Genomic DNA, 26,118 nt, shown 5'->3' on the forward strand with positions numbered 1-26,118 from the left:
TGTGGCTATGCTGGTGTTTAGCATGTAACTGACATATTCTGCTAGTAATGTGATAACATAAATAACCTACTTGTCCACAAGTTCATGCCTTGGGCAGTTAGGCTGATAGGAATACTCTTTATTCCTCTTATGTAGTGGAACAGAAAATGACTAAATGCTTCTGTTTTTGTGAGTGAAAACAAAATGGGTGCGGCTGGTTGTTGCCAAGTGGTCAGAGGTCATTTGCAGTGTCATTCTTCTTAACTTCCTCAAATTTCCATAGTGTGAAAGACTAAGCTTCTTTCACTGTTTCCCCACATGAGAACGCAGGTCACCTGCACTTTCTCCTGCTGTGTGCTGCATGTGTGAATGCACGATCTGCACAATGTCTCAACCTGATTCTCTAGATATTCTTGTTGTAAAACGTGATTCGATTTTGGTGGTCAAAGGTCACTGTGACCTCATGTATGTGCCATTCTTGTCAATGATATATCTCAGAAAGGCCTGGAAGGAATTTATTACTGGAACAAACAGCTGTTTGGACACACGCATAAACTTATTAGAATATGAGTCTGGACAGACAAGAGTGTAAACTACAAAGTCACCGCTTAGCAGAAACATACAACCACAGTGAAGTAATTCTAGTTCAACATGGAAACGACTCCAACAACACAGCTTTTGAACTACAAAGCTTTTGAAGAAGAAGAAACTGGAAACAATGGACTTGCCAATAATGTTCCTTGACTTAAATCTAACAGAACTGTTTTTGGAGTATTTTAAAGCTGAGGGTAAAGCAACAAAAGCCCTCCAGCAAAAAGCAGCAGACACCTCATCACAGATTTGTGCAAACCTAGTATAATTTGTGCCCAGGAGGATTGAATTTAATCAGAAATAAAGGTGGACATACTGTATGTACAATATAATAAGTTGAAAAATCTCAGTAATGAACTATATTTACTTTTTTGCAGTTGGTTTTTAAACAGTTTATAAACAGTTGACTAATAGTTAATTGATCAAATTTTTGTATTTTTTACTTTGATTTAAGAAAAGAAAAAAAGATTGTGTAACATGGACAAGAGTTGTAAATATTTTAGTGATACTGACTAGAAATATTCTCAGTTCAGCTCAGCTCAAAAGCAGTTGTCTAATGCTCAGTCTAAAAACCCCAGGGTTGGTGGTACGATTCCTGGCTCCCCCCAGCTTCCTGGCCACATGTTGGAGTGTCTCTGGAAAGACACTTGGCGCCTAAAATGCGGTTGTCTGTCCGCAATAAATTTTCCCAAGGTAATAATAAAGTATTGATTATTAATATTATTATTAATTTCCATTAAGATAAATCAATTTGTTGTATCAAACATATTAGTCTACGCCTAACTTGATACTAATTTTTAAAATTTGAAAACATGACTTCACTTTGAAATCAGTGTACTGTGTAAACATACTTTACAACAACTTTACTTACATAGATGACAGTACTGAGAGCACTCTCTGAGCAGACTCTGTACATAATGTTTGTATTTTACAATGCTTCCAACCAAATGTCCAAACCTAACTTAACATGATAAATTAGAAGTGAGGCTGATGACTTAAAAGGTGTTATTACAGAAGTACGATTTACCATAAAACAATTAATGGCACAGATTTTATGGGGACTTGAGTTCTTAAAAGTACATTAAACTGTAAAAAAAAAAAAAAAAAAAAATGCCTGAAGAATAAAGATTTTATTTCTGTAATAGCAGCACTCTCAGCACTTGGTGAACAACTATCAGCCAGTGCTCAGTGAAGCTGCCCGCAGCAAGAATCTGTGCTTCTTTAAAAACTTGCCAAGCACCTCTCAGCAAGTGGTCTCAGACACATCTGAGGGAAAAAAGCCCCAGTGCTGCAACGTACAGGCTTATAGAGACACCCATAGCAAAATCCCTTATTTTCTAGGCCTATAGCTTAAATATCAGCCTTTGGGGAGCCAAGCTGTCTTACTCTGTGTTGAACTCTTGAGGCATGGGAGGCCAGACAACAAAACAACTCTCAGCTGTAGTTAAGAGGCTTGGGAATCAACAAAGAACCCCCACCCCCCCACAAAAAATCCTTGAGTGGCTAAGGCAGCCTCGGCCACATTTTGATATGAGCCAGACTCATCCCTTTTTCCTCTCCTCTCTCTGTGCTGTGTGCAAAAGTCATCCTTCCCTGTGAGGAGTGAGAAAAGTAAAAAGACACCTGGCAGCAAGAACTTTCACTGACCCTCTAACCTCTGTGCATCACCCCTTTGAATGTGCAGAGGTGCTATACACACACACATATTCTACTAGCAGCTTTCCAGATGCCATCTTTTAGTTTTCCAGTAACCTACAAAGAGCAAAAAATGTACACATGCATACATGTGAAAGTTGGTCCCTCGTCGTATCCCTTGTAATACAGGCTATCCAGAAGGTTTTTGCATTTCAACAATTTCAAACCTCTCTATCAATCAACTACTGCTGGTTCGATGAAATGACACTAGTGATTTTGTACAGCTGTAAGCCAAATAATGCCACCACCATCGTCATTCATTCATTATAAGCTTAGCCTATTTGACATACTTCATTGTAACATTTTTCAACAAATATATCCCAAAAGGTTTGTAATAAATATTAGTTTTACATCGGTCATAAGTACATCAGTAGAATTATGGTGATACCGAACATTTGGAAAAATTAAAATAACAGAGGTCTACATCACAAACCAAAACGTTAATCTAGCTTGAAGAAACCTGTACGTCTGTATGAAGATTGTTGAAATCACAATTAAGTTCAAAAATGGGCAAAGCCAATCTTTTACAGCTGTATTTAAGTCACTTTAATTATTTCTTTTACACGTCTTTACCTTTTTATTAACGTGAAGTAGTTCAATACCTTTTTAAAGGTGAGCAATTTCAGCTCCACCTAAAAACTAGTCGTTTTTAACAGGACCTGTTTACACACATTTTCAGACTTACTTACGTTCACTATAATCTAAACTGTCTTCAGTATGACAGGGATCCGATTCGAAGCTGCTAAAGGACATAATATGGGCACTTTAAGCTCCAGTTAATTTGCTGCTCTCATTTCCAGTTTAAGATTCATGCGTAAAGTGACCAATATAGAAACAAAACACAGCCAGAAACAGCAGCCGACAAGCCAAGAAGATGACAGGGCCATAGTTGGCGTAGATGGCCAAACCAATCAGTGGTTGCATCCTGTCACAACCCATTTACAATGTGACATTTTCCACTGGAGCGGAGCAGCTTCAGAAAGCATGTTGTGAGAGAGGAACAGAAACTGGCCGTAGAATTTCAATTAGGAAGTTTGATTAACAACACTCGAAGATTACTCTGAAGTTGGGGTTGACTAAGGCGCCACCTGGTGTGTCATGTCATCATTAGTTCTGTAAGAAGACGACACTAATGGTGTCTGTTTATGAGTTTGTCTGTACTAAAACAAGCCTAACAAGTACACAGCTGTGTGCACGCTGCCAAATGTGTAGTTTAGTACTAGGAAGTGACACAACTGTTTAAGTGGTAAAGGAAAATGTGATTTACCCAAAAAAAAAAGCATGCTAAAGCTCCAGGATTATCTCTCACTCCTTTTTTAACTGAATTAGCTTTTATATTAAAATCAGAAAAAAAGAGCAACATCTTTGACTTGAATTATGAAATACGAATTGCATCACGTGTTCACAGTTTACCTATGGTTCTGTAATTGCGAAGTAAAGTATATTTAGTAATATTAAATATTAAATAAAATGTTGTCTATTCCACCAGAGGAAGAGAGTAACAGAGGCAAGCAACCAAATGTTTACTTGATTCAATAAGACATTCAAAACAAAGCAAGATCCATGTCCTCCTTGCTCTCTACATGGTTTTACCTGCATCACAGCAGCTTCCAAAATTCCTTGATTTGGGTTTGAGAAGCTTAGGTACATGACATACTAGGCATCTGTTTCCAAATCACCTTAAACTGCCAAGAACATTTATACATGGTTACTTTATGCATGTACAGCACTGACATGGTTTTGGTACATAAAATTTTTCTGAGCCCAATTTATGCCTGCAGTGTTCCACTCATATTTTGTCTGTTTCTAGCAGTTCATCTTCGCTGCATTGCAGGACAGGTAGCTCTGGTACTCCTTGGGGGATATGAACTCCTCTACTGAAAAGTTTTTCTTCTTTTCCTGCAAGAACTCTAGAAAAAACAGTTTACAGCTCAGCTAAACTGGAACAATTCCTTCACCCCTAACTTTCCTCTCCAGGGAGCTGCTGATAAATGTGAATATAATTAGAAAGGTGGATAAACTACAGGTGAAGCAGGCAATAAGTTGTACATAGAATTCAAATTAACACCATAACAGCTTGTGTTGTTGACCACAAGTGTCTAGCAAGATACAGACCCCTGTGATGTCAGTAGCATGTTACATTGAAATAAAGATTTTAAATTGTACATTTTGCATTTAGTAAACACATAATTACCATAATTCTTTTGTTTGTGTTACAGAAGCATCTCCTGCATTCACCTCTTTAGTCGACTTGGCCTAAGACGGTATCAGCAGAATAAGGATGCACATTTTTGGAAAAGGGAATCCATGCAAAAACAGAGAACATTTAAATTCTTCACTGAAAGCATCCACTTCAGCCTGGAGGAGCCCCCCGCTGTGAAGCAACAGTGATACCCACTGAGTCACTGTACCAAGACTGAAGCAAATAAGCACATACGTGTTTGGAGGTTGGTGATGACGGTGCCGCTGGTGAGGGGTCCTTTGGTGGCGTAGAGGGCCACAGAGTAGGTGGTGCTTGGCTTTAGATTGGACAGCTGGTGCTCCTGCTTGTTGCCTTCCACAAGGAAAGTATCAGCTGTCACTGGAAAACAGAAGTAAAATACACACAAGGTTTATATGTTTACTACATTGACACGTCCCACACATCGTCTGTTTTCAGTTTTGTCATTGCATTACATCTCTTAAATACACATCGGCAAAGAAAAATTGCTTTTCTGAATCTCAAAGCCTACACTTTTGGACCACCTTTGGGGTATTCTTTCAATTTAAAAGTTTTCTACGCTAATCATGCTTTTGCTAAAATGTGAAGAAGACAGTGGCCAGTGGCAGTCATTCCCTCATCACTATGCTGTATGGATGCAGAGCAGACAATTAAAGCAGTTACGAATCATCTGACTTTATTTTACATTACAGATGGACTGTGTTAGAAAAATAACCAGAATCTTTTACACAGGCTTTAATGCACAGTATCAAAGGTTCACAGAAAGTCACAGAATTATTGAACTACATAACATACGCTTCAATTAAGTTGACAACTTCTCTGGTAATATTAGATGTTAAATGTTATGTGGTATATGACGATGCTACTGCCATAAAGCTGTCTTTAATGCTGACTCTGTCAGATGGTGGTGTGATCATCAAACAGCCTGAGATAAGCTAACAGTACCAGCAGGCTATGGTTGACCACAGAAGGGGACAGAATGGAAATCGTATGTACCATCACAGTGCAGCAGTTGGGAATGACGATTTGACATTTAAGCCACAAGTAAATCACTATGCTACTTATTTCTTGTTTTGTGGTAGGACAACAGCAACAAATGTGCCAATATATACAAAAATCTGATTCAGTTTGCTGAATTAAACGATTTTTGGGTGCTAATAAGAATGTCTATTTTGTTAGTGACATTAAAATACAGACACTCAAGGGTATTTGTCGACAACTTTTGTGGCAGTCCTGTAAACCCTGAGACGGAGTTGGTTACTAAATACATAGCCAGTAAATAGAACAGAGACTGTATGTGAGATAATCTGACTGTGATCCAGTCAGTCTCAAGGTCAGTGTTTAGTCAGTACAAATTATTTCATTGATCCCACTGAATAAATGCTTCTAAAAACATATTTTTATTTTGTCAAAATTACTTACTAGGGGGAAGGAGAGCCACTGTGTAATGTTTTTGGGCATCCCTATTCCTACAACATTTCCTCACCATCCAGTTTATAAAAATGAGTGAAAATAATGGCTCAACGTTTATTAAATATTGGTGAAAACTGGTGAGTTAAAAAAATATGAACTATAAAAGCTAATGACTGGATGACATTTGTTTTAAAAATTGGATGCCTTAAACAATTTCCATAAGGTTCAAAGCGCTCTAGCTGCACAACAAATGGCTTTAAACTGTATCCATGGCTGGAAAATTATGAAGTGGCTCTGAAGTCCAAGCAATATAGATATCTTATGTTATCTTGAAGACATGGTTTGAATCAGCAACATGTTGTGTGTGATTGTGCAGGGTGTGTGCCAAAGCTTAGTGGTTCAACTAACATAATGACTTCTGAAAACAGGACTAATAGATCTATATTGCCTTAAAAGACACCTCACGTCAATCTTAATGGGAAAACCTTGACTGTAACCATCACATCTACACATGCTGACTTCACATGACCTAAAATCTTTAAAAACATACAGAGCATCATTTTTAAAAAGCTGGTAGTCAGTGTAATGATTAGAGCTGCATTAGTCACCTGACATCGCCAAAATCTAGATATCAACAAAGATAGGGCATTGATGATTTGATCCAAATGATGGAAATGGTCTAATTCTTGTCCTTTACTTAATCCAGATATTCACTGTATAATAAACATAAATGAATAGATGATAGTTGTGAAAACATACCCTGGTTATGTGTGAGGGTCAGCACATAGTTGTCAACACTGGACAGAGGGGGATTCCACCTCAGCAAGGCTCCTTGTGGAGTGATGTTGAGGGCCGTCAACTCAGCTGGCATGTCCATTGCTAGGATGATAAAACAAAACAATAGCAATAACGGGCTATATAAGAGAGTTTTAGAGAACTTTTCAGTAGCAGCCAATATGACAGCTAGACATCAGACCCTGCAATACTAAGGAGAGGTTGTGTAAGGGTTTCTTGTTGTCCACTGATGTTGATGGAGAGGGTCATAAATATTTGTCAGGATGTCCTATTTACTTGTCATTTTAATTTTTTTAAAATTAAATTTAAAGTTTTTAAATTAAATTAAATTTAATTTAATACATATTAAATCATGTTTAATTGTCATTCATTCATTTTCAGCTTTTAATGATTAATATACAGAGAACAGGCTTAGAGATTATGCAGTTACAGGGTCATAGAAAGGTGAGATGTCTGAGCAATGTGGTCACTTTTCATGTCAACACCAGCTGAAGCAGATGAAAGATTTTCCTCTGCAGTGACAGCAGAGCCAACTAAAGCACTTTGTGCCTAAACGATAAATATGAACAATGCAAACCTTCCTCCAGCGCCACACAGACTTAACTGGATGCTCACTTGTGCTTAATCAGGCACATTGCAGATTCTGACAGATAAGCTCCAAGGCCTCCAGTCAATAGCGCTCACCCCCAATAAGCAACTCACTTGAAGATACAGTATAATGCACACAGTGTGCCTTAGAGAGGCCTTCAGATTTTTCTGTCATTGTTATAAAAAATGTATTTATTGCTTGCTTTATTGCATATTTGGTTAATTTAGCCCTAGCTACTACACTCACTACAGGATATATACTAAGTTAACATAATGGTTAAATATACATATAAACTAAAATGGAAAAGATGTATTCAGAAAATGACAGAAAATACTGAAAACATCTTCACATGTCACAATATAATCAATATGCAATGAAAAATAAAGATAAAAGCAGAAAACTCTTTAACCAGGGAGGAACTGACATGATTAACAATTATCAAAATAGTTATTGATCCATTTTCTCTTAATGTACTAATTAACTATTTGCTCCAGGCGCACTACTTTCTAATTTCTAACGTCGGGTATACTGGGAAGCTATTCTTCCATTAATTTGTACACAAACTGTGGACTATCATATTTGTTTTCAAATGCAAAGTGGATGTCATTATGTACACAGTGGGGTTTAAAATAATTGCAGAGACCTAAAATATCAATTACACCCAAACAAATTTGAATGGAAACCACTTTCAACCCACATCTGAGTTATAATTACAGAAATACAGACACAGAAGAGCTTTGCTTTCATACTGATTAATGACTCTTTTTGCCATTTTGATCACTGTTTCCTCAACTGTAATACATCAAAGAAATTATGCACATAGGCTGTACAAAGACTCACATATTCTCCTGAGTCTACTGTTTCCACACCCTGCTAATTTCATTCTCAGACTGCTGGACATGCCAAAATTGAGTTTAAATTTAATTATACCTTTAACCTGAGTGTTTCAACCCCAATTTCTCGTCTGGTGTGTTACTTTGGCACTGCGGAGAGCACAGCAAAAGAACACACAACACTGCATGTGCTCCAAAGCTCTGCCCAGATGAGGTAATTAATATTGCCCTATCCTGATCACAATAAAAAAAGAGTATTGTGCCAATTAGCACATCATATTGAGTTAAGAGTTGTCACAGTGACAGATAACCAAACCTGATTAAAAGCATTAGTTTAATTGCAAAAGGTTGTAAGTGAATTTAATGGCTGCTTGGTAAGGCATTTAGATCAGTAGTGGAGCTGAAGCAGTTCTGGCAAAAACAGTGAAAAATAAACAGGTCATCCTCCTTCATCAGGGCCTGTGATAATCCAATAATCATCCTCCATCTCCTGATTGCATCGGTGAATCACAGACTTGAGCCAAATATGTCACGCTCACACGTGGCCGTGCATCTGAAGTCAGGCTCCAGCACTTAAAATAATGTTTGGATTCAAGACAAGTCAAAGGGTTTGTAAGAATGCAAAACTCTGCACAATAGATTCTGTATTGCAATATCCATTTAGTAATGCACAAAAACCTACCAATTAAGATCATGTCAGTTAACCGATGATTGATTGTTAATGTCACTATCTATTACAGCAACAGCTTACTTTTTGGGAGAAATCATTAAATCATATGAATCAAGGACACTTCATTGTTTCACTAGAGTTTAATTGTTCTCCTGACTAATATTTTAATCATCATTCTGTTTGCGGTAAATTGTAAGAGTTTGTGTGTAGAATACCAGACCAATTTGCTGTAGCTCACATTTTGTGAGAACAGCTTCATTACAGTTATACTTAAAGTGACCTTTTCATTAATCTGATGGTTACATTCAAAAGCCGAATAGTATTTTTTAGTGATTTTGCTGCTTGTATTCTGCCAATTACAATATTCATTCTGATTGATATTTACTATCTGCTGACAGTCAGTACTCCACTGCTACAGCAACCAGCTGGATAAGTGTTATAAGAAATATAATGACCCCCTTTACTTAAATGACCAGTGGTGCACCTGTACTTACTTGTAATGTGAATCGTCTATTGCAGCTCTTAAACCATGATACATGTAACAGGGTTTGAAGACTGCTAACCTGAAGTCTGCAGGTTGCTGCACACCAAAGACCAAGACGTCTAACAGCCTAACGAGGCTCGCTGTTTTCTCACAAGGAAAAGGTTTACAGAACACTTTCTTTTGCTTTTCTCCCTTTCCTCTTTCTGATTGCTGACTCTGATCACCCCTCTATTAATCTCTGCCTTCGTGTGTCTGTGCTTTAGCAGTATGTTTATGTTAATTTACACTTAATCAGTACTGGTTCCCTGAAACAATGATCCTTTTTGTCATTTAAAGTTAATTATTCAGGGGGCATCTTAACAAAGCATCCATTTGAACAGTAGTGGAGTCTACCTCATCTGTCTTCTTTTGAGATAGGTCGAAGTAAAATGGACAGGCAGAGAGGACTTTAATGATCTTTCTCCAAATTTCAGTTTAGGGAAGAGTGATACTTTACCAGGGGTCCTCACACTTTGCTAATGAGCTCCCTCATTAGCCTTTAAACAGGCTTTCACATAGTCAATTTAGTGTCAACTCGCAAATTCATCTTAGATTAGAAGTACCTGCTGTGTCGGCAAAATGAAATATGGCTCCTTGCTTTTTTCATCCCGCTCTGACAATAATTGATTACGGAAGTGTAGTCAGTACCAATTGCAGTGTTATTCAAGTCATTACATACTTGGCTAGGCAGTGCTGGATTACTCTTACAAATCCCCTGTTTATGTATTGTTGAATGCTGTATTAAAATGTCCCTGTTTGGGCATTGTGCAATGTGGGGAAAATGTTATTTACTGTTTCTAACAAGCTCGACTTTGGAGTTATGTTCTTTTCAGGCTATTATAGCCCTACAGGCTCTGCTCATTATAAGTACGCTGGGATTGTGAGAAAAGGGAGCTGATGATAAAGAATTGGAGGGAAAGAGCAAGACAGAGATGAGAAAGAGAGAGCAAATGCGAGAGAAAGAGACTTGGCTCTTTCTTTCTCACTGGATTTTTGAACCTGGTGGCTCGTAGTGAATCGGGTCTCATTGGCATGCGTACACACCTTCTGCTCTCCTCAGCTTTCTCGCGTTTTCGTCTCTCACCCACTGAAGATTATGCACACAGCACTTGGAGAGCATTTTAATCTTAGGTTAGTGGAATTCTTTCACAGAGTAAAAATGGTACCTAATATTTACATGCATGTGCGTGTCTGCATGAGGTATTATGTTTTCCTAACTTGTGACTGAATGTGAAGAGTCTGACAGCAAACGAGCTAAAGAGTTCTCACTTGTAATGATGAACTGGAAAGAAACAAAGGAAGAGAGACAGAGGGACGATTAAAGAAAGGGGTGATGAAGCACAGAGGACGAGAGAGGACAGAGAAGAAAAGAGAAAGAAAGATAAGAGAGGAAAGTGAGATGGAGTTGGGAGTAGGTTACCAATTACTGGGTCATGGAGTGGACAGTTTCATCTATTGCAGATTGCACCTCCTGCAATGTCAGCTGTTCCTCAGATTTGTATTTTTTTTTGTCTTTGTACGCATGCGATGCTGTTGTTCTTTTTAGCACACACCTCCCAGCATGCAGTTGTTATTGTTTTGGGGAGAACAACTGGTCTGAAAGTCTAGCAGAGCAAAAGAGATCCCTCATTCATTTCACATTGCAAACATTTTGTCTCTGTGCCGCCCACTCGCACCAAGAACGTTTATCAAACAGCTGTAGTGGAACAAAGGACGAATATGGTTTTAAAACAATTCAACTTCCTATTGTGTAAGAGGAACATTACAAAACCTATATATTCTGCATAGAGTGGGTGCCTTTGCTTTTCAGAAGGAATGGTTACAGCAATGACACTTTTCAGAACAAAGCTTCTTCTGTTGAGGCAACAATTAATCGATCGTTGCATTTAGTTGTTTGCAACATTCTCTGGGTTGAACTTCTCTAATGTGATGATTTGCTGGTTTTCTTTGTCATATACAATAATATATCTGAAGATTTGGACTGTTGGTTGGAAAAAACATCCAAATTGAAGTGATTACTAAATTTTCTAACTTTTTGTTTTACTGCTGCCTTTATGTTTTGAACTAAAGACATTCTTTGTGCGAGTCTGGTGTTACGCTGATACAGATGTCTTTATTGGTAACTACATCTATGAAACATGTCGAGAGAAAAATGGCCACAAAGATGGGTAGAAGTGTGGATGTTCTTTGACCTTCAGACTTCCAGACATATGTGAAAATGATAGGGGTGCTTGCTATTAGTTGCTTTGGCCAAAACAAAACGTTCTTCTCCCAGCTGTCATGAACACGGCATCCTAATGATGGGTTACTATGGACTCTTACCTGTGAAAACAGAGGTTTTGACCACTTTGCTCTCTTGACTTCCTCTGACAGCAATGAGACTGATCTCGTATTCTGTGGCAGGAAACAGACTGGACAAGGTGTAGTTGGTCACATCGCTGTCAATCACCACACTGTCCACTCGACCTGCAACGGACACCAGAGGGAGAGGGAGAGAGAGAGACAAAGAGAGAGAGAGAGAGAGACATCAGAAATGCTAACGTTACACTAATCTTTCCTCATGTACTTGGTATGGTTCTAGCAAACTGTGGTGTATTTTGTACCACTGAGTGCATTTTAATGTAAAATTTTAATTAAAATTCAAGTAAATTTTACTGGTAAAATGTTAAAATTAATTAGATATAACAGGGAGCTCTGCTACAAAATGTGTCATGCATCAGGGAGACCTTCCACAGCAAATGCCATGTTCATTTAACTGTAACAAGCAAAAGCAAGGAGATGTGTTTGTTAATAAAACAAATACCTTATCAAAATGCCGTGAAGGCAAACTTTACAGTGTGTAAGTGTGTAAACTTTACACTACCTCTGGCTGACTGATAGGACAGCTTATAATATTCAAATGGAGCCAGTGGTTTGATCCATGAGATGGTCACTGCGTCCTCCGTCACATCTGACACGGTCATCTCTTTTGGTGAGTCCATGCCTAGAGGGGGGATGGTGAGTAAATCACCGTTAACATGTGGTCAAAATTATATACCATGCAAAGATGGGAGCCAAAAAGGAAAATCTCACTTTCATGTTTGACAGAGTTTGTTCCAGTCCCAGAAGTGCAATAAGAGGGCATATGTGGTATATTATGAAGCAAGTTCAGGAATTTCCATAAACATCAAAATGAAACAGTGCCCTTGAAAGCCCAAGTATGTATTTCAGTCCATTTTAATCTCCTTCTCATTACATTTACATAAATAGGGCCGTCCTTGGTCTTAGAAGCACATGAATTGTTAATGTAAATTTGTATTTATTGGAGGGGGGGGAGGGCACCATCAAAAGATACCACGGGAGAAATTCAGCTGCGTCCAGCTAAAATCACAATGCACAATAGCACAATGGGCGACATTAGCATTGAGACTGAGCAGGGTTTACACAGCGGAAACTCCCTCCCTGCTGACAATTTGTTTTATGTGTCTCCTGAGAAGCTTGAGCTGCCACAGAAAAGGTTATGGCAAAAACAATGCGAGTAAACAATTACACTCATAGCATGGTTAGCTATTAAAAAAGGAAGTATGAAGACGAGTGCTAAGACAAAGACAAAAAAGAAGATCATGAAAACATAATTTTCATCTTTTTTTTTTTTTTTTTTGGAGTGACACCGACAGCACTTGCAAACCAACTACTCCACTCCCTCTATCACGCTTTGAGAAGAATAATGGCTATTATTCGCAGGCACGGGGGAAATTTATAATGCTCAGCTTTTAACTAATTTAAATTCCACTTATATGAAACACGGAATCATTTATATAACTTGTGATTATTCATTTATGTATGTCTTGCTAATTGTGTTTTCTTGGGCAAAGGAACTACACAATAATGGCTGATAATTGTATAATGCTTCCTTGAGGTTACAGAATAGGTCTGTCAGAGATATCTACTACTGTAGTCTATAAACAGTTTACAGTCGAGTTTGCACTCTGTAGGCTAATAAATAAATGCGCTCCTCAGGCTAAATCACATTAAAGTTCTCTGTTTACTGACCACAGCTGCTGATCACAACCTTGTGAACAAAACCACCTTCTGTACCTGTGATTTAAACTTGTAGGAAATCAGCAAATTTCACATGTAGTAAATATTACACCAAAAGCAGACCTATGTATAGAGTGCGGTTTCTTATCATCAAACTCTTTCAAACATGCAAGATAAAGTATAACGCCAAAATTAATACAGTCTGAAACTAGAAATAATGTACATCAAAATCCCAGTCCAAGTTAACTCCGCTTATTGTCAAATGTGGGTAAATATAAAGAGAAAGTTTGCTTCAAGCTGCATTGGTTTTAGATGAGATCGACTCAGCAGTCAAATGACAGCATGCAGGCGTTCTCTGGCACTGATGCAAATGTAACATCTCTATTGTTCAATCCTGACTTTCCACTCTTTTTTTTGGTTTCTCCGGCATTTTTCTCTTGTAACGATTTACCTTTTTTCTGTTTGACCATTGTCTGTTTCTGAGGCAGGTTATAATGCAGACCCACTTCTCATTCATCCTCTTCCCAGATGTCACTAGCACCCTCATAATAAAGAGACTATCTGTGAGCTACTCTTCACAATAGGCCAGTTATTTACAACATTACAAAACTATAATAAATTAACAAAGAAACAGAAACGTGTTAAGGCTCAATGTGGCTCAGTTGAAAGTAGAACAACTTAATCAGAAGAAATGGGGAGAAACTGTGATGTGTGGAAGTGAGGAGATAAAAGAATAGATTCAATCCAAATGGAAGGTTAAGGAATTATACCTGAATGGTTTTTGTATCAAATCTTACAGAAAGACATATAAACAGCCTTACATTGACCTACATGTTGTTTTATTACAATTAAAACCTATATTTAAACTGGTCATAAAGTTTAATCTACTGTATGTGGCCAAACTCATGCTCTGTAAGGACAAGCTAGGATTTTTTGGTGCTGTGTGAAAGTCTGGCAAAGAAGAACAACAATAATAAAACCCACTAAGGCATACCTCTAATTACAAAACTCATTCTGCTGTGGCTCTGTGCAAATGAAATGCTCAAACAGCATTTTTGCAAATACGTATTTAATTTAAAATCACTTTGTATTTGCATTTTTACAGATTTTCCTCCACTTCTCTTTACCACTCTACCCCGCACATGCTAATTCACCACTTTCCTCCTCCAAAAATCCTTTCTTTAAAATTTCTAACTTCAGTTTTTCTGCTTAATCCTAAATGGGCTTCAGGGACATTCATTCAGATGCCATCTGTCTTAATTTATCCTTTAAAGAACAGCACAAACCCTGAATATATCTGGAAGGGATTATGTAATTAATTGCTCCGTTTATAGATAAGAAAATAATTGTTTTAATAATTGATTTATTGTTTTCAATGCCCCAGACTAAACATGGCAATATCCTTGGTTGTGACTCCAAAACAATGGTCCTACATTGCACCGTGAGACCAGTTCAAAGATGGCCGTCATCACAGTCTTACAACCAAAGATAAACTGTGTCAAAGATTATGTCAGAACCAAGTTTATTATATCCATGTCATACAGTGTGGCAAACTTAAGATTAATGAAATCTCACAGGAGGCGCAAAACCAGACAGGATGCAGTTATATGTTCTCACCAAAACTAGCAAACTGAATGTTTTTGGGTTTTAGAGTGACTGACGGATAAGCAATTTAAAGGTGTCACCATGAAGATTTAGGAAATTTTGATGGATTTTACACTTCACAGATTCATCACATTAATTGATAGTAATAATCCTCGTTTGGGTCAGCACTTATTCATGAAATTAAGTTGCTCACCTGTTGTGAGTGAAGCTGTAATAGGCTCAGAGGTAACATCCCCCTGTATAGTGATTAGACTGATGGTGTACTGAGTGGACGGCAGCAGACCCTGGACCAGTGACCTTGTCTTGGAGCCATCCAGCGTCACCTTAGACGTGTCTGTCCCATCGGCAGAGCTGTAGCTCAGGATGAAGAGGTCTGCAGGCGGTGCTGGGGCGTTCCATGCCACCGACACTGCGTCTGAAGTCACCTCTGACAAGTAGAGGTGGGTTACAGGTCTGATTCCTGGAGGAATGGGGGGTTCAAAGGTCACCGGAGAGTTTTCAAGGACAGGTAGAAAGCCAGAAACAGCGAAGCAAAAAGTGAACAGCTGCCATCATAATGGAGATGACAGACAAGTAATTCAGTGATGGATGGAAGCAGTCCTGGATGGTGAAACAGATCGTTAATAATACAGTTGAGGAAAATTAGCCCTGGGTGTACTCTTGATGGGGCAGGTGAGAGAGAACAAACCACAATCGTGTGGAAGTAATGATTTAATTGGTCATAAAAAGGAGAAACTAATGAGATTAAGTGCCACAAAGATGAAGATGTGATGAGACTGTTCACAATAAGAAAATGGAGAAATTATGATGAAAGCAGATGCTGTTGTCAAAAGATATGACCTGAACAGAAGACGGTGTAATGAATATGAACCAGTGTAGCAGATGATACTGCACCAAATGCAAGAGGATTTGAATTTAATTAGCCACTTGTGACAGTAGATATGCCCTGTGCGGGCAGCAGAAATTTATATTGTGGAAACCCTATGAGGGTGGTGTATCTCTTTGCACACAGCATGGTACCTTTTATAGTGAGAAGGGGTGAACATGGACTAACGTTTCAGGAGGTCCAAGATAGGTAGAAGCTATGATAAAGGTTGTAGATCAAGATGATAGTGAACCTTTTGCAGAATTGCTAAGATTTGAAAGGCTGCAGAAAAAATGACAAGGAGGTGATGAGTGACTGAAATGGTTAGTGTCATGGCACAGTAGATGTTGAGGATTTCCTAAACAACAACCTTTAGACCAGATAAAGAGCAGACAACTAGTCATGACAAGTGCTACACAACCTGTGAAAGGAGTTGTATAACATCTCTGAAGGTCCTCAAGCCTCTTTGTAAAGTCTAAGAAAAATAAACCCTGTTAATACTAAGCATTATTACTCATTTTGGACTGGTGACTTCAAACTTCTACACAAAGCTGCATTACAAACCTCGACTACATGTGCCCAATGTGTTTTGAAATAAAATACTGCCAAGTGAAACAGAAATGTTTACAGGGGACACTAATAAGTGATGGACATAGCTGAGACACACTTGTTGTTACTAACTCATGAGGTTTTCATAATTTACTTGTATTGTGTCTTATGCTGCAGTTTATCAAGCTCTAAGGGTCTGTGCAAAGAACTGTTAGTCAAAAATATGGCGACCTCTTGGAAAAGTGCAATACTAAATCACTCCATAATGGTAATAAATGGGACCTGACAAAAAAGCCCTGAACTTTTCACAAGTATTTTGCAGATAATGGAAATAAAATGCCAGCAACGTGTGGTTCAGGCATGAGTTTTTTCAGTCTTGCTTGTTGTATAATGTGCTTTATAGAGTTACATATCTTTAAAAGCTTGCAAGCAAATGTAAATCAATACATAACGTAAATGAAGAACCCTCTAATACTGTCTTAGTTAAGTACTGTAAAAACGCAACTGTAATAATAAAGACATTAATATTCATTAATCTGCAAATAACTACATACAGTGAGCTGTGGAGTTCATATTTAGTGACAGAGACACTGGAGGACACACACTGGTCCTCTGAAAGCAGTCTGCTATTTATATCTAAACATAATTTAAGATTACTTTGAATTATTCACCAGATTTTCCTCCTTATGATGAGTTCACCTGAGTGCACATAGACAGATGTTGCCAATATGACCAAGTGAAGGATGGATGAGAAGATGACAGGTAATTCATTATTTTTTCCCTGATTCTCTTGATCTGTCTTTTTATCATTCTTCCATCGCTCTTCTCCAGATGGTTAGAGTGGTGCTACCGAAGGAAACCGCAGATAACAGAAGATGATGAACGTGATAATGATCTCTATGACAATGTTATGATGGGGACAGCTGCCACGATGGTCACGATGATGAAGAAAAGAGGAGATGATGATGATGGTGGTGAAGAAAAGAATGACAGCTGTGACAGCAGGTAAGCACATGCCTATCATCTTTGACACACACTTTTGTGGGACTGAAAATTCACATCAAGCTTCCTGTAAAAAATAACAAAGAACCAACAGAGCTGAGCAGATTGACAGGCCATCTGACACATAGTCGGATGGGTAGACGTAAGTCTGGAGAAAAGAGAACTAAGCTGTGTTTGAAATTCTCCGAAAAAGAGGTAACACTGACTGGTGCAAGCACACAGACGCGAGCGTGACAGCAAAACTGAGAGAATGTGGTGTTGAAAAGGAATAGAAGAGACAGAAACACAAATGCATTTAGATGCAAAACAGAAGTGCAATTAGGGAACACTCGTACCAAGCTCATTAGCCGACTTGACTAATTTACCTCATTTAATGACTTCTTCAAAGTCTTTTAAGGTCCTCAATTTTCTTTTAGCGCGACTTGCCTTACCTGCTGCCACATTCAGTGCATTCACCATTTAAAATGACGATACACCACTGTTGTTCAAACTGCTGTCTTCATTAGCAGGCTAATCTTTCTCGTCCTTATTTGAACAGAGGAAACTTCAGGAGAGAATTAGTTCTATCTGAAAATTGAGTGGAGTACACTGAGGCTGTACCCTAATCCTGATCCTCTGCAGGAAAGTTTGTGTGAACTGTTGCAAAGTAAGGGAGTATAGATTGCACATCAAATGAATTGTATCATCTGTACTCCCATGTGCTATTTTATCTTTAGATGTGCAATATCTCTTATGTCCTGATGTTACAGTTTACCCATTTGAGTATAGAAAATCTGATTGTCTCCTCTACCTGTGAAGGCATCTATGGTAGCTGCAGTGCTCTCCTGTCTTCCTCTTCTGGCTGCTACAGTGATGGTGTACTCAGTCCCGGGCTCAAGGTCTGTCAGAGTGGTGGTGGTTACATCTTTAGGTACTGTCAGCTGGAACAAGAAGCAGCGATAAAACACATATTCAATGGAATTTCTCTCCAGTTGTGAGTACTTCACAATCAAAGGTCACAGACTAGTTTGTACTTAAATGAACATCACTACTGTCTGTGTACAGTTTGCAGCCTATTGGTCTCTTGAAAAAGACATCTTGGTCTCTGTGGGGTTATATGTGCTACTCTTTATTCATTACTCATTATTATTTCAGATTTCATCTGTGTAATTCTTTACCTCATTTGTGATGCCAGAGGAAGATGTGTAGGTGACCTTGTAGTGGTCGATGGGGCCCTGAACCACGCCCCACACCAGAGTGATGGTGTTGTCTGTAGAGGCCGTCACAGTGAGATCCATGGGCAGATCGAGACCTAACACAAGGAAAACACAAGTGCTGAAATCCAAGTATCAACACAGACGCTACATGAATTTATTAACCGTTAACCAGCAGAATACATCTAGTGAGTGGTTGATGATCGTTTAATGTTTCATGACATTTCAGGGTCAAATGTCTGGTGACTGAGTTGCAGGTGCAGTGTGTGGGGTAAACTTCTATTTTTATTTATTTATTTTTTCACTTTAAGTACTTCTTAATCTCAGTTTCTTTATATGAACCTTTGCAAGTAGCTTACATATACATGATATTTTCATAATTATTTTCAAATAATGATAAATAATAATAAATCTTATTATTTATGTAATTCTTATTTGCCTACATATTTTATTATTTGCCTAATACATTAAACCTTATGTGTTTAGGAAACATGGTATTGTGAAATAGAAAAGGTGCAATAAATAGATGAATCAGATTTTCCTACTGTAATATAATGCAGTATTCTCTTCTGCTTTCACTAACTTTCTACATCTCTCAACTCACAACTATTGCTAGTGATTATTAAATTCATAAATCATTCATAGTTTATGTTGTATGTAGTTTGTTGGTGCAGCAATCACATCAAAAGAAAGATCATTACTGACTAAACTTTGTAAATTAGCAAACAGTTTGCTTCCAGGAAGTTCATCCTCCCAAAATTGCCTGTATATAAACTAACAATTACACATTCTGTATTTCATATTTTTTCTATTTGTTGTGTTCCCTTTCTTTTCTGCAGCAATGGCCAAAAATCCCCCACTGGATCATTATTTTTTAAATCTCAGTTAATCTTCTGCTTGATTGCTTCTGTTTGCTTAAACATGTAATGTTTTTGCACCTTGTTGCCAAATGGAGCCTTTTAGGGAAAAGACAGAAAGAACCTCAAGTAAAACCACTGCTGAATGAAAATTATGCTTTTAGCTTTCAGCAACTCACATTTACAGTATACTGACGTGCACAGCTGTGTGCCGGGCGTGCAGGAGCTGTTGTCATATTATTTAAAGCTGTTTCAGAAAGATTTGATCGATGTAGTACATTTTTAAAGTTCAAAGAGAGTGCACCAAATAGGGGTAGAGAAAGAGCTTGTTCCAAAGGCAAATGGAGGCATAATTTTGCAAAGTGCAAAATATCTTCATCTATTAAAATAACAACACAACTGGAGAAAGGGTGTGCTCAACAGTCAATGTGATGGGTAAGATTGGTGAAGCACCTCCATTCACTAACATTTCAAACACAGGGTTAAAGGGGACTTTCTTTTCTTTCAGCCAAACAACTCAAAACACAATAAAATTCAAATATCTGATCAAGTGCTGAAGTAAAATGAGGGCCATTAGTGAAATGGTATGCATTATTACAGCTTTAAAAAGCTGTAATGGGAACTTTGACTCAAGCCGGTAATATAAAACAGCCACACACCTCAGTAGAACAGCACAAGTCTTGCCAAAATCTGATTTGCTTAATTTAAATAAAATGGCTTTTAATGGTTGGAACAGAAGCAGTGACCCATATCACGAACTGTAAATTACGTGTTTAATAACAAACTGGCCAACTACAGTGCTGCGATGCTGACGCCGGTGTGATTTGCTCAGTTTGTCTATGTGCAGAGTGGATCAGTGCCTCTTCACAGTACAAACTCACCAGTCCTGGCGTTCATTGTTGCTGGGGTACTCTGGTTACTGTCTTTAATGGCGGAGATGCCAATGCCGTACTCTGTGCCTGGCATCAGGTCTGAGGCACAGATAAAGAGAGAATCGGTAACTAATTTAACACGTAATATAACAAGAAGAAACATCACACAGACCTGTTTAACACTTCTCCTAACACAAAGTGCATGTCAATTAGATGGACTTCATAAAAGCCCAATTAGCTCTACACCGGTGATGCAGTCCAGGCAAATTTACATTACAATTTACATACAGTATTATCTCTGAAGAAACCTGCTTTTCCTGCCAACTGCACAACTGAGCAGTTTGCAATCAATTCAGTACATCCACAGTGTGTTTTTTGAAGCTACAGAAATAGAGATGAAGACATGAGTAATCAGAAATGAGCAGGCGTGACAGAGATTATTAGTGCAGAGAGTGTGGGAGAGAGAAAATGAGAGTGACAGAGAAAGAATAAGAGCAGAGGGAGCATTGATTGCAGTGGGGAAACAGAATAACAGAAAGACCTTTTGCTTTTATTCTTATGCCGGCCATGCCCTTTCCAGCACTATGGCCTTTGAGAAAAAACATCCCAGCTGACCCCTACTTTCTGACAGCCTTTCAATATGCCTGCAGGACAACAAGCCATTCTACAGATACAATCAGTAGCCTGTCAGCCAAGTGTTAGCTCTGCAAATGATCCTGCCATGTAAAACACACGTGTTCTTCTTGACTACACGTGAGATGTAATGTGATAATGCTAAAGACATCAGGAGATCTCTAAAAGAAACCTGCAGATGATGATAAATAATTCATGGAAAATCAAATAGCCGACAAACTGCATAAAAAAGAACACCTCCCTCCTCTTCAGTTACCTGTGAGAGTGGTCTTTGTGGTGGCGCCTTCATTTCGCGGTACAATGACTTTATCATACTGGTCTCCTGCTAAGGTGCTGTACACCACCTGGTAGCCATCCACCTACATTTAAACATATTTGAACATTTACAATACCAAAATGAAAGTAACATTTATAAGAAATAGTTTCTATACAGCTTTGGATTTTACTCTGCATGGCTGGTGGCTCAGAGAAAAATGTTTTATTTTGCATAGGCTCAGTATGATATTTGGCTCTCTGTCAACACTCTGCAGAATCATGAGGATGAATAAATTTGCAGCACTAACAGGCATCAAGACAGACTGGCTTCATAAGTCTGGTTGTGTAGTTAGTGAGCCCTGGAAATATCACTGTGACTACTGAGTGAAACAACATGATTTATTACATTTTAATTCAGAGTAAATCATTGAGTGATCATTTGTACCCAGTAAAGTAATTGTTCAATTGCTATTATTGGCTTTGCCAGGCTGACAAAAGGAAAAAAGTGCAATGCAAATGCAGTCTGTGGTGAAACAATGCTCAAGAAAATAAGACTAAGATAATTTATGGGCGAAATGACAACCTGCTGTGCAGGAAGAGTCAAGAACAAGTGGAGGTCATTAGACTGATAACAAATTTTCAGTTAATTTCCAAATGGGACTCAACTTATTCTCTGTAATATAAAGGACACCTAGGTTTCTGAAATCCTGTAGAAACTATTTAGTATTTTAGGACAATTTGGTACTTCACATGGAAAGATCAAAGAACTTTATTTTTTGGGACTACTGGACTACCTTCTCTACTCCTCCAAGTAGCTTCTTCAGTCTGAAAATAGTTGGTTTGAGATCAAAATTTATACAAGGTTTAGTTTCACTTTACCCCTGTCCTGAAAAGGCGCGTTAGGTGAAACAATGGAAGGGGAGGATGTAATAGTCACACCTCTTATCCCCTAAAGTGGGCCGTTAAGTGTGTCCAACCTGGTTCAGGTGGGAATTCGGCCTGATCTTTCTGGGGGTGGATGAAAGGGCAGGATGATACAGTAAATAGGAGACAGGTTGTGTCCAAAGCCTCCACCTCTGTTGAGTGGGGGGGGGGGTGTTGATTTGCACATGCAAGGCTTCCCTCACCCCTCCTCTCAAACCACTTGTTTGTCCAATATGTGAACATCATTGTCTTTGAATGAGTGTCCTTGTCCATACACTATATTGCTCATCTTGTGTTTTGGAGTCCAGTCTTTGGGGTGGAGGACGAGTTTCTGCCTGTGCATTTTGGTGGGTTTGAAGTAGACAGGTATGCTGTGTTTTCTAAAAATCCTTTTCAGCTTCTCTAAAAACCCAGCGATTTAAGGAATGACCAGGTTTTTGCGTTGGACTTGGGACTCCAGCTGTTCCGTTGTTCTTTTTCTGGAACAGGATCCTGCCTTGTTGAAGGCCCACTGGGGGTATCCACAGGTCTTGAGATGCCTGTCTTCCTTCTTTTAGGCTTTTGTGGAGGTGGGGATGTTTTGCTCTTTATGATTAAGGGTCCTGATGAGTCCTAGTCGGTGTTGTAGTGGATGATGTGAGTCAAACACAAGGTACTGGTCAGTGGGGATAAATCTCTATTTCCAGTCTGCCGTCTAACATATAACAATGATGATCGCACAGAGGTGGAGGCCTTAGGCACACCTGCACCAGGTTGGACACACCTAACGACCCACTTTAGGGGATAAGAGGGGTTGGCAGAGGTGTGACTATTACATCCTTCACATCCTCCTCTTCAATTGTTTCACCTGGCGCGCCTATTCAGGCCAAGGGGTGAAGTAGAATCAACTTGGAGGATACATTTGTGGTCTCTAACCAACTATCTTCACACTAAAGAAGCTACTTGGATTAGAAGTGAAACGTTTGGATCTAACAAGAAGCAAGTCCAGTTGCCATGATTCAACGTCCAGATAACCTAATGTATATTATCAAAGTGCGCAACAAAAATAAATATAATTATTTACATATTTCCACCACTGAAAGCTTCATATTACCTGCAGACTTTGTATTAAAAATATTCACATAATACACCCATCAACCACACCTCTAGTTGGTCCATGTCTAATTACCTCAGCCTCACTGTTATCCCATTCCAGCTCCAGGGTGGTGGAGGTCTTGGACACGAGCCGCAGGTTCTTAGGGGCATCAATCTCTGAGAAAAACGATAAAGCTGACAATGTTGGGGACACTGAGACCAATTCTCAGGGAGTATGAACAAGCAAACATCAGCAGTTTAAACAGCATCACGCACAGATACAGCAGCTGTCATTACTACAGTTTGTCTGTTGGTGAGATTACAGAATTAAGTGCAAATCAAATGCATTACCCAACATGTCAACATGTTATTTTATCTTCTGCTACAGTGTAGAACTTAGAAATAAATATTTTGAAATGCCTATGTTGCTGTTTCCAGTAGCTGTAAGAAATCAACACATCGCAACTAAAGAAAAAACACATTAAAAGACAAAACAGAAGCAAATTAAAACAACTTCACAACTGTGACTTTAGGCAGAGCATTTAGAAAACAGTCAAGACCGGCAAGTAACAGAAGCAACAGACATGTTTCCTAGGAACACTTTAAAAGTGATGTGACACAGAGACAAGCTCATTGTTGCCACTGCGACTTGTAAAGTTCGCCAGTGTCTCAGATTTTAAAACATACTTTTCAAGATATCTGCAGTGAACTCGGCAGCGTCGCTGTGGCCTATTTGCTTGTTACAGTTTTAAAATGCTGAGCATGTATTTTCAACTTGGGTTAGTAAGGAGATATTTTCTTAATTTGCTTGTGTTTATTCATGTAAACAGGTGCAGGGCTTTGAGCTCTTAGGGCCACCATACTTGTTTGCATTTAAAACAGATCAGAATAATATTTCCACAAATGTAGTTTCTCCTGCACAAACTTCATGTGAGCAACAAATACTCCGAACAGATGTTTACCACCACATCCAATATAGATAAACAGTGTGGCAGGCATTAGACCATATGTGATCACTGCTCTATTCCCCAGAGGCAAGCAGAGAATCACACACCGTCACCACAGCTGCTTGTTTTTAGACCTCACCGGTAGTGAATTCAGTGGAAATGGATCCGCTCTCGTTTCCTTTCCTCACACCACTGACTGACACCTCGTAACGTGAGCCAGGACGCAAAACCTGTGCCACAGAAAAAACGGGGACATTTTAGTCTGGTAAATCCCTTTGCATGGATTTTTTCCATTTGTTTTTGTTTTATCTCCAGACACAGAAGGCTGGTAGAGATTAGATAATTTAACAAGCATGACAAGCACACACACATCGTATTAGTAATACTATATTTGTGAGTACAATGTAATAACCCCAAAGCCAACTCTCAACAAAGATAAACTGTTTAACTGGTGGAAACTGGCTGTTCTGTCCCCAGATGGCAGGTGAGTCCACATAATGTGCCTGTATAATCAGATCTGTGACCTCAGGACACGATGAGGCTCACACAAACACACAAACCCACACACACACACCGACCTGCAGTGAGTACTGGCTAAGTGTAGGCTGGAGGCGGAAAGTTGTCCGCGGCCCCTCTCCTCCAATGAGGCCGTAACGCAGCACGATCTGATCAATCTTTGCTTTTGGTGGTGTCCATTCCACAAACGCCACAGTATCTGACACGTCTCGCACGACCAGCTGAGTGGGGCCATCAATCACTGTGTAAAAAGAAGTATAATTATTGTTTGACATTTCTATTTCTAATTTAACTCTTTATTATTGGCTTTCTTACAAGTTGTAGTTCATTTGTTTTTAATCTGATTATGTTTTCCTCAGTTACTTGACTAACAAGACACTGTAAAACCTAAAGATGCTGAATTTACAATACAGCAGTGTCTACTTATAACCTCTGCACACAGGTGTGAAAAGTCTGATAGTCACTGAGATTACTGAGATTTTCTTGAATGTTTAAAACCTCTTTACAAAGAAACAAGACAAATGAAAGAAATTATTTGCTAGTAGCCTAGTAGAACTGTCCCACTTAGCATCACATCTACCAAAACTGATGCTGTGACCCATTTGAAGGTTCTTGAAGTTTATCTGTGACATAAAGCTTAAAAACAAGCAGCAAATTCTCCACTAGACAAACTAGAAACTAGAGAATCTTTGGCTTAAAAGTGACTTAAAATGTTACCCTATCAAAACAATTGCCAATTTTTATTGATCTAATTAAAATAATAAATCTAATAATGCCTTTTTGACAACATATTTATCTATAAATTCCACTTTGCTAAAAAAAAAGGAAATGTTATCTAACCAAAGGCAGCTGTTCAAGAACTTAACCTACTTGAAAAACATGCAGTCTCATTCAAATTCTAATTAAATTTAACAAAATCAAAGAATAAGTAAACAGTATTCCTAATCTGACCACTTCAGTCAGAAGCTAAAAAAGAAAACTAGACAAGCTTTCGTGGCAGGACTGTAGATGAGGACTTTTATCACAAAACTCTGATGACAGGTAAACATGTAAAACTTATCAGACCTGACGCACGCTGAGACAACACGCTTTATCTGTGCAAGGTGTAAAACATAAGTCACAACTGGCTGGTTGCTGGAAAACAACATTTATAAGGTGTGAAGAGCGGGAAACACATCAGACTTGATGAGAAAAACCCATTTCAGAGTTGACACGAGATTCACTAAAGCTTTTCTCCTTGTGCTATATTTGTGAGAATTAAATGCCAAAATAAATACATATCAGTCAGGATAATGAGGTGCCACAGGACGTGATAATTAATGCTCTATTTCATTAATTGGTTAATTATTTCGTTCCATCTGTTGCTTTACAGGGTCGTCTTTTGATATTTTGTCTGGTTTGCTTTTTTGTCAAATATTTTTTCCTACTTTGTTAAGAATTTTTGATTAGGACGGTTGACTCCAGAATATTAATCCTGCATTTTACTAATTCCTTTTT

General features: G+C 38.5%; 1 protein-coding gene across 1 annotated transcript in view; it reads right to left on the minus strand.

Moving 5' to 3' along the window:
- The window catches only part of tnr (tenascin R (restrictin, janusin)), a 143,167-nt gene that overhangs the window by 19,341 nt on the left and 97,708 nt on the right, over positions 1–26,118 (minus strand). The window contains exons 13-24 of the mRNA XM_026373752.2: positions 24,684–24,862; positions 24,245–24,335; positions 23,253–23,335; positions 21,162–21,264; positions 20,282–20,371; positions 18,508–18,641; positions 18,141–18,270; positions 15,128–15,394; positions 12,170–12,292; positions 11,632–11,775; positions 6,659–6,778; positions 4,703–4,846 (exon numbers count right to left, since the gene is read on the minus strand). Coding sequence (XP_026229537.1) covers positions 4,703–4,846; positions 6,659–6,778; positions 11,632–11,775; positions 12,170–12,292; positions 15,128–15,394; positions 18,141–18,270; positions 18,508–18,641; positions 20,282–20,371; positions 21,162–21,264; positions 23,253–23,335; positions 24,245–24,335; positions 24,684–24,862 — 1,608 coding nt within the window. The remainder of the gene's footprint in view (positions 1–4,702; positions 4,847–6,658; positions 6,779–11,631; positions 11,776–12,169; positions 12,293–15,127; positions 15,395–18,140; positions 18,271–18,507; positions 18,642–20,281; positions 20,372–21,161; positions 21,265–23,252; positions 23,336–24,244; positions 24,336–24,683; positions 24,863–26,118) is intronic.

The sequence above is a fragment of the Anabas testudineus genome, chromosome 17, assembly GCF_900324465.2.
Source record: "Anabas testudineus chromosome 17, fAnaTes1.2, whole genome shotgun sequence".
Taxonomy (NCBI): domain Eukaryota; kingdom Metazoa; phylum Chordata; class Actinopteri; order Anabantiformes; family Anabantidae; genus Anabas; species Anabas testudineus.